The sequence below is a fragment of the Nicotiana tabacum genome, chromosome 7 (genome assembly GCF_000715075.1).
Source record: "Nicotiana tabacum cultivar K326 chromosome 7, ASM71507v2, whole genome shotgun sequence".
Taxonomy (NCBI): Eukaryota; Viridiplantae; Streptophyta; class Magnoliopsida; order Solanales; family Solanaceae; genus Nicotiana; species Nicotiana tabacum.
This window is the reverse complement of record NC_134086.1, coordinates 67,719,914-67,731,281: the sequence shown is the minus strand read 5'-3', so window position 1 is coordinate 67,731,281 and position 11,368 is coordinate 67,719,914. Positions and strand designations below refer to the sequence as shown.

Here is an 11,368-nt window from a genome sequence, read left to right as displayed (position 1 = left end):
TGGACTTAGAAGACTTTTTGGGCTCCCGTCCTTGTGAACTATTTCAATCATGTGCGTCTCTGCATGGGCTAGCAAAGGGTTTTGGTTGATGTTTGGTGCATCTGGGCTTTGGACTACAATTTGGTTCATATCAATGAGCTCCTAGATTGCCCGTTTCAAATGCCAACACTTCTCTATATCATGCCCTGGAGCATCAGAACAATAGGCGCATCTTAGGGAATAATCGAGGTTCTTTGGAGGGGGATTTGGTATCTTTGACTCAATCGACCTCAAGACGTCCAACTTTCTTAACCTTTGAAACAGACTAGCATAGGACTCTCCAAGCGGGGTAAAAGTTTGTTTTCGCTGCTGCCTCTCTCTCTTATACTCTGGCCTTAATCGAAAATTTGAACCAGTGGGGTTTTGACAAGGTTGTGGGGGTGGATAGGTATTTTGTGGAACTGGGTAGATATTCTGCGGAGCCGGAGCACACCATTGCGGGTAAGGAGGGGTTGAGCATATGACTGTGCATGGTGAACAAGGTATTGGGATGGCGTGGCTGAGTATTGGGGGTCTTACGGGGAAAAGTAATGTTGAGGTGGATTATATGGAGCTTGGGCGTAGGTTTGGGGTCGGGGTCGAGGATGGATGTACTAATGAGGTGAACTCCTCTGGCCATGCCATGATCCGGAGACAAATATAGCAACATCTTCCTTCTTCTTCTTGCCTGGCAAACTTCCGGTGCCACTCTGGATTGCCTGGGTGGTTGCTTTTATAGCAGAATAGCTCACGATCTTACTCGATTTGAGCCCCTATGCACCATTGCTCCCATCTTCACCACATCATTGAAAGACTTACCAATGGCTGAGATCAAGTGGCCATAGTAAGTGGGCTCTAGGGCTTGAAGAAAGTATTTAACCATCTCATCTTCTTCCATCGGAGGATTGACTCGTGCAGTTTGCTCTCTCCATCGGAACCCATATTCTCTAAAGCTTTCATTGAGTTTCTTCTCCACCTTGGTCAGATATAGGCGGTCTGGAACAATGTCTATATTGTACTGAAAGTGCCGGGCAAAGGCCTGAGCTATATCGTACCAAGTGTACCACCTGCTAGCGTCCTGGCGGTGTACCATTCTAAAGCTGCCCCACTCAGACTTTGGCTGAAGTATGCCATTAGTAATTCATCTTTTCCCCCGGCGCCTCTCATTTTACTGCAATAACCTCTCAGATGAGCTACAGGATCCCCATGTCCGTCATACAAGTCAAACTTGGGCATCTTGAACCCGGCAGGCAATTGGACATCGGGGAACAGACACAAATCCTTATAGGCCACACTCACTTGGTTTCCCAACCCTTGCATATTTTTCAATGATTGATCCAGACTCTGTACCTTCCTAAACATCTCTTCTTGCTCTGCGTTCTTGGGTGGTTTGTCAGTTTCAACATGAGGCTCAAATTGGGGAGTGTAAGAGTAAGGATCTGGGACTTTGAAGGTGGGCTCCGGTGCATAGTAGTGGGCATCTGTAGTGGGGAATGCAGGCTCACTAGAGGATCGGTGGAGGGTAGCTTGTGGAGGGGGTACAAAAATAGGAGCAGATGTCGGAGCAGGGTATGAGGTTGTTTTGGCTGGCGGAGCATGAACGGTTTGGGCTGAAGTGCTGGGGTAGTTGTGGTAAGGGGTAAAGCCAGGTGCATGTTGTGGGGAAATATCAATGGTATTGGGCATCTGGGATTGAGACACTGGTGGAATAGAAGCAGGATTTTCTATGTAGTTGGTAGGGAACGAGGGTGGAGGGTGTCCCTTAATCCAGGCTTGATACATTTCTGCCATCTGATGCCTCAACCTCCGGACCTCCTTTTGCAGTTCTGATTCCGACTCAACAATCTCCCTTGGTGGGTCTACAACTCCAGTGTCTGTTTCCTTGCTAGCCATGACTGTTTGACACTTTGACTGGGTATTGTATGGATGACTTGCCAGGATGCCGACAAACTAACCACCTTCCTGAAACTTAATAGAGATAATAGAGGACAACAACACAAAACCACCATGTTAGCGTTAGAGCATTTATCAAATAATAATATCACATTACGTGCAATGCACCTTGCAACAATCAACGGTTCTAAAATGGCTTTGAGGATCGCAGGGTCATATGGCATCATCCCAATTTGCTCATTTCAATCCTTTCTTCTCTTTCTTTTCCAACACCTCTTATCACTATTTTCTTTTTCTTTCTCTTTTTATTTTGAACCAAAAATGATTTGATCGGACTCGATGTAGGTTGCCTACGTATCATGTCCCTTATGAATCAGACCAAGCGTAGTTATGGAGAAGTGGTGGAAAATAAATTAAAAACAAAATCTTTTTGGGATTTTTCATTTAAAACTTTTTGATATTAAAATATAGAGGGAAATACGATAATGAAAGACATGACAGACTCAACTACACTACGACAGAATTTGACATTACCTAAAGGACTCGGTACTTCTAGACAAGACACGAAAGTAAAAGACAACATAAGACAATCTCAAAACACCAAAATAGAATAACTCCTCAAGCTGCTCCTGAATGCGACTGTCCTGACTGGGATGGTCCTGGGCTGTCCGTCATGCTCAAACTCTGTAACATGCCTCGTAAAGAAACACCGATGCTGGGAATAAAGGCCCTAGCGTGTGCCCCCGCATCCTGAAGGCTGACCCTAAACAAATACTGGCTATGCTGCTCCACGTTTGCTGCTAATACCACTAACTAAGACTTTATCAACTCAAGCTTATCCAGGGATCTTGGTCCGATGCCTCCCCAAAATCATCTGTCTGAACTGCCCGACCCCTGAGTTGGGCTGGCAATGGGATGCTGACCCCTGGCGGGACAGACTGTAACCAAATCAAGTACTCCTGAGTACACTCGGGCCTGTCGACGTCCTCTACTAATGTATTTTTCTTCATCCTCTTTGCATTGTTCCAGTATTGCACATACTTGATTTCATCAACCGCCTTTTTGCTAAAATTTATGATGTGGCTCCGAAGATTCAAAGTTGGAGGCTCCTCTTATCTTCTGCCCAATTGCCGCATTACCCTATCGGGAGTGTACGGTCTGACACACTTGAGTCCTATCAGCATCAGGAAAGGCTGCATGAGGCACCCTACCAAGATATCATCCAAAGGTAGCCAAAGGTAAGCCCACAAAACATTCCCATTTGTCCTCAAACTGAGGAACTCAATCCAAGCCGTGACGCCTACTGGGTACGTAAACTTCGGAGATTTCATCCTGCGTTCGATGCATACCACCCGATCCCTCAAGGCACGGTCGATGGGACAAAGTAAGGAAGTGGTGTGCAAATGCTCCATCATCCACAGTTGTAGCAAAAGGTTACTTCCCTCAAAATATCTGACACCTCCCCTAACCTCACTCAGGGCTCGGTACAACTCTACTAAGATCATCGGCACAACGGTAACGGTTTTGCGTTGTTTCTCATGAAATAGTGCCATTACCACTGACTGTAGACGGGTACTAATGTGCCTCTCATCTAATGGAAAAACCAATAATCCCAACAAAGCAAGGCTGAAAGCTTCGAGGCGACGTCTTTTCCATTTTGCCTTGGTTGTGCAGAACTCATCCCAAAAGACATCAAAACTATCATGTGGTCCAAATCTAGCAAACAAATAATCCAAGGATATCCAGGACTGCTCGAGACATTTTAAATGCTTATTATCTTTCAGGCCCAGTTCGCTGAGGAATCTTGTCTTAGAGTGGTCTCGGGGAAGTATCATGTCCTTGCCTATATAGCTTAAACGAGTGAGACAAGACATTTCTGCCAAGGTAGGAGTCATCTCACACTCTCCAAATCTGAAAATCAAATTTTGCGGATCCCAATAAGTCAGCATCGCCTCCACTAAATCTGGGCAGGGTGTGATATCAAGAAGGGAAGTTAGGGTGCCCAATTTCTGCATTAACTCATGCTGCTCTAACGATGAAAACATTGTCCACCACTTGATCAACTTCCTAGGAATCTTTACTACCATCAGCACTTTAGATCGAATCAGCGGGTCCATACCTGAATGAAGCAAACATGGTTAGCGACTCAGGACACTACGTGACCCTACCACATTTCCTAGTGGACAAATGCAGGACACAACTTGGCTATATTTGCAAAATGGCCTAAGTGGCTGAAAGTGGCTATTTACGCAAACTTGAGAAAGTTGACCCCTAATGCATGAGAGATACTCCATTTAAAGCTTACATGACTCTAATATCCCGACAATCATGGTCTTAAAAATTACTTTGCGGAAATGGACCTTTTTTGCAAAAATGGCCGATGCGGCCAAATGTGGCTAGGGACGCAAACACGACATGGATGGACACCGAGTTATAAACTCAAGACCCTAAGACATGAGTAATTGAACCACTTTTGCGAAAATGACCCCATTTTGCAACAATGGCCGATATGGCCAAAAGTGGCTAGACATGCAAGATTTGGCTAAGACCCCGCAAAGCCAAGAACCTAAGACTAACTAGGAAGACCGGACCCTATATGGGCTGCCTACGTATCCCGCCCCGAGAGACGATAATCAGGTATGCGTAGTTCGGGAAGATTGAACATGGGAAGAAGCCCTTTTTTTTAAAAAAAAAATGTAACTAATTTGGAAAATCATACTTTTTTTTTGTCTTTTTGAGAAATGATGGAAAATGTAAATCTTTCTGGATCTTCTTTTTCATTTTTTTGAATTTTTGGAAAATTATGGAAAATGCAAAATCTTTTTGGATCTTCTTTTTCTCTTTTTTTGAATTTTTCTTTTTGAAAATAATGAAAAAGTGTAAATTTTTTTTGGATTTTCTTTTTCTTTATTTTTTTTTTGAATTTTTGAAAAATAATGGGAAAGTGTAAAATCTTTTTTTTTCATTTTCAATTTTTTTTTTGATTTTTGGAAAACTATGAAAGAAAAATGTGAGTGGGCCCTACTAGCTTCACTTTTCACCCTTCTTTCCAAGACATCGGTCCGCCAAATGACCCTTTTACCCTCACAGATGCAACATTTAGCACATAAGATGATTAACTGTCATTTTGGGCCACGAGCCCATTTTGACAAAATTTGAACAGGTTTCCTACAAAGGGACACGGTACCTGGGACCGAGCCCTGCTAGGTCTAAATGACATGATGCAAATAAAAATGACCTAAAGGCTGACCTAAGTTTGGGATTCACTAACAAGGCAATTCGGGGAAGGGTATGGTCGATGGTGGCTGCTTAAGCTTTCCACCCACTCCATACGTCCGACGGCCCCCCCTCCTAAATCAAGGGTGACTCAACAAAGAGTTCGTGCACGCGACGCGTGCTCCGAGACTTGTTGCAGAAAGAATTGACTGGGTAATGCATATGATGACAGTTTATAAAGTAGTAACACATAAAGGAAAAACTGTAAACAAATAAGCAACTAGCAAATAATAAAATGACATAAACAAAATAAAAATTAAAAAAACAAACAAAACACATAAAAACCTCAACCGAATATCCTAAAAAGCCAGCAAGATCAAGTACTAGCTCAAACCTGCAACTCCCCAGTGGAGTCGCCAGAGATGTCACACCCCTTTTTTAACCACACTTCACTAACCCTCTTAAATTAATAAAAAGATTTGTAAAGCTTGAAAAGGGCTTTCCAATTAGAACGTGACAAAAATTGTGTTCAAAAGGAAATAACTCAGAGTCGACACTGACATTTGATTTCGGTGTGTCAGGTCACCGTTTTTTTTTTAAAATAATTTTTTCCTCTTAAAACACTTTGGACTCCAAAACTAAGTCTGCACCAGAGATTCGGGTAAGGGGGTTCATTAGACTTGGGGAGAAGGTGTTAGGCACTCCCCAAGTCCCGTAACTAGTACGGTTGCATACTTGATATAGTCGGCTTTTAAAATATTTAAGTTGAGGTAAAATTACGAAAAAAGCAAAATAAACACACACGAGGCTCAAGGTCGTCCCCACCTAATAAAAAGAAAAATGAAAATAAAAATAAAAATAAAAGTATTACGAGTTCTACTATCGACCTCCAAGTACAAATACTTCGGGGCATACCCCGGAATAAAATATATACAATTCCTTCAGGGCATTCCCCGGATAAATTTAATTAAGGGAACGGCCTCTCGCCTCGAAACCAAAAAAAATTCTAAGTCTTGCCTACCCAAATGTGGTCGGCCTAAGCATACTCCTACCGATCAAAGTAACAAAGCAAAAGTAAAGAACAAAAATAATCCAAAGCTCAAATTACTACTAAAAAAATCAAATCGGCTATTTAGATCAAATTTTGAAGCCCAATATTATTTGTTCTATTAATCCAATCCCACGGCGTCTCGAACAATTTAGTTTTCTTTATTTATCAATAAAACAAATTCAGAACCTATCTAAGTACAATCTCAATCCAGCAACATCATCAAGAGAACAATTCAATGTCAAATCATGAAAATGCAAAGCAAACATGAGCAGTTAAACCCAAATAACTAAGAAAAAGTAACGCAAGCATGATATAGTCCATAAAAGTATAAAACAAATCTTCACAAGTAATTAAAACAATAACATTAGGGGAAAGAAGAGATGGACCTTCAACAGCCTTTAACGATTCTCTGTTCGGAAATACAAGCAAAAGCCAATGCGAGGACTCGAGCAAAATCGGAATAAGCCAACAGGAATCCGCAGACAAACTCGAACAAACTGGGAACCTTGACTCCTCGAACGCGCACCAGATCTCAAGCATAACCCATTTTCATTTCAATTGCTTATCCAAATTTAATTTTTGAAAGAAAAAAAAAAGAAACTAACGCAGTTTTTGTGTGATTTTTTTTATCTGAATGGCTAAAGATCTGTTGGATTTCAATGGAGAAAAATGAAGTTTAGCTATGATGGAAAGCTCATTTCTGAACTCAGGTGATGCGGCGCAAAGAATTTTCTCGCCTTTCCTCTGGCTCTCTCGTCCTCTCTGTCACTCTATGTGCGTTATCCTTCATATCTGTGTCCTCCACTCTCTTTTCTCTCACTGCTTTTTTTTCGTTGTTTCTGTTTTTTTTCCTCTTTTTAGAGGAAGGCCCCCCAATTGAATTAGTGGCTTGGGGAAGGAGCCAGACCCCCAAACGTGTGGGCCCCATTATTTTTGTGTATAAAAAATGTCCTTGAAATTAACGTGGGGTCTAATTGGCAAGGGTAGTGTGTTGTGCATTTATCTGATATGTGTGTATTTGTCGTGGAGTGCACATGAAAATTGTTGGATTTGTGAGATAGTTTCAAAGGACGGTGAGGTGTCAAGATTTTATTGGTTAAATGAGGACATGAAACATGTGAGAAATTTAAAAGAAATGGCAAGTGAGTATAGGAGTGAAAAGGGGTTACGGACAGTTTTAAATTTTCTCTTTTCCTTTTTGGCATGTGTATTTTCGTTCTTTTCCTTCTTTCTTCTTCTTTTTGATTTTTTGATTTTTTTTTTTTTTTGATTTTCCTTTAGCTAAATCAAAAGTAAGTACATAAAAACACTACTCCTAAATAAAAAAAGAAATATTAAGGAAAACAAAATAACTATATTCTTAAGGTAGTATAAAATCTTTCAATCTACTTTTAAAAATTTAATTTAAGACTTACACTACATCAAATAGACACAAATAAAAATACATATATTTTGAATTTTTCTTTTTATATTTTGCAAAACAAAAATATGATTCTTTTTTTTTTGTTTTATGAAAAGTAAGAAAAACTAAAAGTTACTTGCCAAAATAACAATTAGCTAGCGTAAAGGAAAATAATTTTGTAATTTTTATTTTAAAGATAAACTAAAGCAAAAAAGTAAAAAATAATAATCAAAATAGCAATACTAGACTTAAAATAAATATCTAAATACTAAAATCAGTAAAATTTTGGGGAGGGTCAAAAATTACATGTCTACAGATGTTATTACACTTGTGTGCATGTTTGGTTTGGAGTCCGAGGGGTTCGGGCGAGTTTCGGATGAGTTTGGATTCTTTGAGGATTGTTGGTATATCTCTTGTTACTTCTATTGAAGATCTCGCAATTTGCAAACATGTTGGTCGCATTTGCGACCATTGGTAGCAAAGGTCAACTTCGCATTTGCAAATCTTTTGGACGCAATTGCGAAGAGGGAACCTATGCTTTTGTGAACAAATGTCGCATTTGCGACTTCTGGGAATCTGATGCGATATGCGATCAGTGTTTCGCATTTGCGGTATTCGCAATTGCGAACTAGAGTTCCCAACTACGATACCTGCAGCTGGGTAAAGAGGGGGGGAAACAGGTCTTTTCTCATTTTACATCATTTCTCAAACCTAAACACTCTAGAGGCGATTTTCTTGAGAGATTTTCTTCTTAAAATCATTGGTAAGTAACTGTAATCCACTTTCTTTCAGTTTCTTGTTACTTTTGATGAGTTTTAACATCACATCTAAGATTTTTATGGTAAAAATTAGGATTTTGGGTATAATTTGGGGATTTTGTAAAATTAGATTTAGACATCAAATTGAGGTTGAATTCCGAAACAAATCACATAACTAGGCTCGGGGTAAACGGGTAATTGGATTTTGATCCGAATCTCGAATTTTGACCAAGCGGGCTCGGGTTGACTTTTATTGACTTTTTCAATTTCATTAAAGAGTGAACATTTTTCCTTCGTAGGTAGTTTCTAAAGTTTATTTTGAATTGTGCGATCGACAATTGGCTAGATTCGATTGGTTTAAAGGCTTGTTTGAAAGGTAAGGCCGTGGTTGGTTGATTCATTTAGTTGCGGAGTGAGGTAAGTGTTGTGGCTAACTTTGATTTTAGGAAACTAGGACTTGTTGGATTATTTGTTATGTAAAATTATGTGGGAAAATATGTATATATAACGTGATGAGTGTATATGTGCCATCATGGGTTAAAGTATGTGGGTTGAAGTATTTATTTATTACTTTCAGTCACTTCATGCCTTCATTTAATCCATGTTATTACATATTAAATGTCTTAATTATTACTTGCCTTTGCTTGTTAAATTTATGCATTTGTTTGTTACATGTCTTATTTGTTAATTATTTCTATGTATCCATGGCTCGACTGTCTTTACTTGCTTACTGAACTTGTGTGTTATTAGATAGTTACTTTTATCAGCTTTATGTCCTTAACTACATAATTCTTTTATTGTATTTTATTCAAATTACATCGTATTGTTGTGAACATTCATTATATTAATATTGATTGGGATGGGGTTACACGCCATAGTTGTTGTTGTTGTTATTATTATTATTATTATTATTATTATTATTATTATTATTATTATTATTATTATTATTATTATTATTATTATTATTAACTGGGATCGAGTTGCACGCCGCAGCGTTTATTGATATAATTGAGTGAATATCGGGTTGCAAGTCGCAACGGTTATTGGTATTATTATGTTGGATCGGATTACATGTTGCAACGGATATCGGGTTGCACGCCGCATTGGTATTTATAAATATATTTGTGGATGGGGTTGTGCACCGCAACGGAGGAGACTTGTTATTGATATATAAATGTGGATCGAGTTGTGCGCCGCAACATGGTATGATGTGTTTTAGCTGTCAGAGGTTGTAGAGTTAATTCTGATACTATGATATGAGATTTGAGAACATGTTATTCTAGGACCCTCTGGTAGTTGGCTTTCGGGTCAGTTTATATGAGTTTACTGCTTTATCCATATTTTTGTATTTTGTTGTTTTTATTAGTACATGTTTATTGTGAGTGTCTTGTCATAGTCTCGTCACTACTTCGTCGAGATTAGGCTCGACACTTACAGAGTACATGGGGTCAGTTGTACTCATGCTACACTTCTGCACTTCTTGTGCAAATCCTGATGTTGGTCCCAACAGCACGTAGAGGAGTTTTGCCCGGATCAACTTACTGAGGAGACTTGAGGTAGAGTTGTTGGCATTTGCAGTCCCAGAAGTCCCTCTCTATTCTCTCTTTAATGTTACTTATATTTCAAACAGTTGTATTTCGTTCAGACTTTGTTTGTAGAACTCTAGTATGCCCATGTATTCGTAACTCCGAATTTCTAGGATATGTTTAGATTGCACTACGTTTGTATTTATCACATCTAATTAAGTTTATTTCACTTTTGTATTATTAAGGTTCTGGTTTAAAATTGCTAAAAGTGATTAATTAATTTGCTAATTTTGGCTTGCCTAGCAAGTGGATGTTAGGCGCCATCACGACCGCACGGTTGGGATTTCGATGTGACATATAAATACACAAAAAATATGATTTTTAGAGGATTTTTAACCTAGGGAGCTTTGGAGAGCATTGGATACTTCAAGATACAAGATTTCATCATCTTTCCACCAATTCAATACCGGAGTTTGGATTGTAACGATGAATTGATGTTTTCTTATTCTTTAACTATATTTGTAATGACTTCCTTTATGATTATGGAGTAGTTTACCTTAGGATTTGACATCATTTGGTGAATTCGTTGTTATCTATGGATTTGATTATTGTTTGATTACTTCAATTTGTTGGAGGAGTTTTAACTCTAGTTATGATTTTATTCATTATCATGTTTAATCGGAAGAGGAGCATAATATTAAATATTATTGCAGCACATGCCGTCATTTATTTTTATACTTCTTTGAAGTAATTGAAAGAGCTTTGTGATCTACCGTTTGAATTGAGATTGAGAAATACTCGTGAGAAGTTTCTCTTAGATTATTCCTATCAATAGACTCGTACAAGTTTCACCACACTTCATATTAGTTTATTTGAATGGTTTAGGTTTAGTCGAGAGGGGAACTTGAATTAAAATAATAGGATAATAACCTGTTGAATTTGTGGGAATCAATAGAACATTAAGAGTGAAATTTAATAGTATCAATTTCAGGATAACAATCTTGCACCTATCATGTCATGTCCTTATTTCTCATACTGATAACAAACTAACGATGCTAATCTCTAGTTTCTCACGATCAATTGTCATTTGCTTTATTTTTGTAGTTAATTATGATTCATAATCATTCCCAATCAAAGTGTTAATCATCCTGGACAGCATTTAACTAGAAGTTACATGAACATTATTTAGTCCAATCCCTATGGAGACGCTACTTTCTATACTATCTTTGACGCAGTACGAGCTTATTTTTTATAGTGTGCTTTACGCACGTCATCCTATTACCTTATTCATGAATCATGCACCTTATTGTTGACATCCGATGTTATTTGATCATTCCTTTGATATTTTTCTATTATTATACATGTTATAGAGCTGCATGTTATATATAAAGTGAGTATTTGTTGACTTAAAATCATGTCACTAATTCACTGAGGTTAGTCAAGATACTTACTAAGTACATGGGGTCGGTTGTACTCATACTACACTTATGCATATTGCGGTGCA

The 11,368-nt window shown here is 38.6% G+C and overlaps 1 protein-coding gene across 1 annotated transcript; it reads right to left on the bottom strand.

Annotated features, from left to right (window-relative positions):
• Positions 1–2,347: 2,347 nt before the first annotated feature.
• LOC142182704 (uncharacterized) lies at positions 2,348–7,013 on the bottom strand. Its single transcript, XM_075257264.1, has 2 exons — positions 6,565–7,013; positions 2,348–4,030 (listed from the first exon to the last, which is right to left on the bottom strand). The coding sequence occupies exons 1-2, from the start codon at positions 6,716–6,718 to the stop codon at positions 3,024–3,026; spliced, it is 1,161 nt and encodes a 386-aa protein (XP_075113365.1). The 5' UTR covers positions 6,719–7,013; the 3' UTR covers positions 2,348–3,023.
• Positions 7,014–11,368: the final 4,355 nt, after the last annotated feature.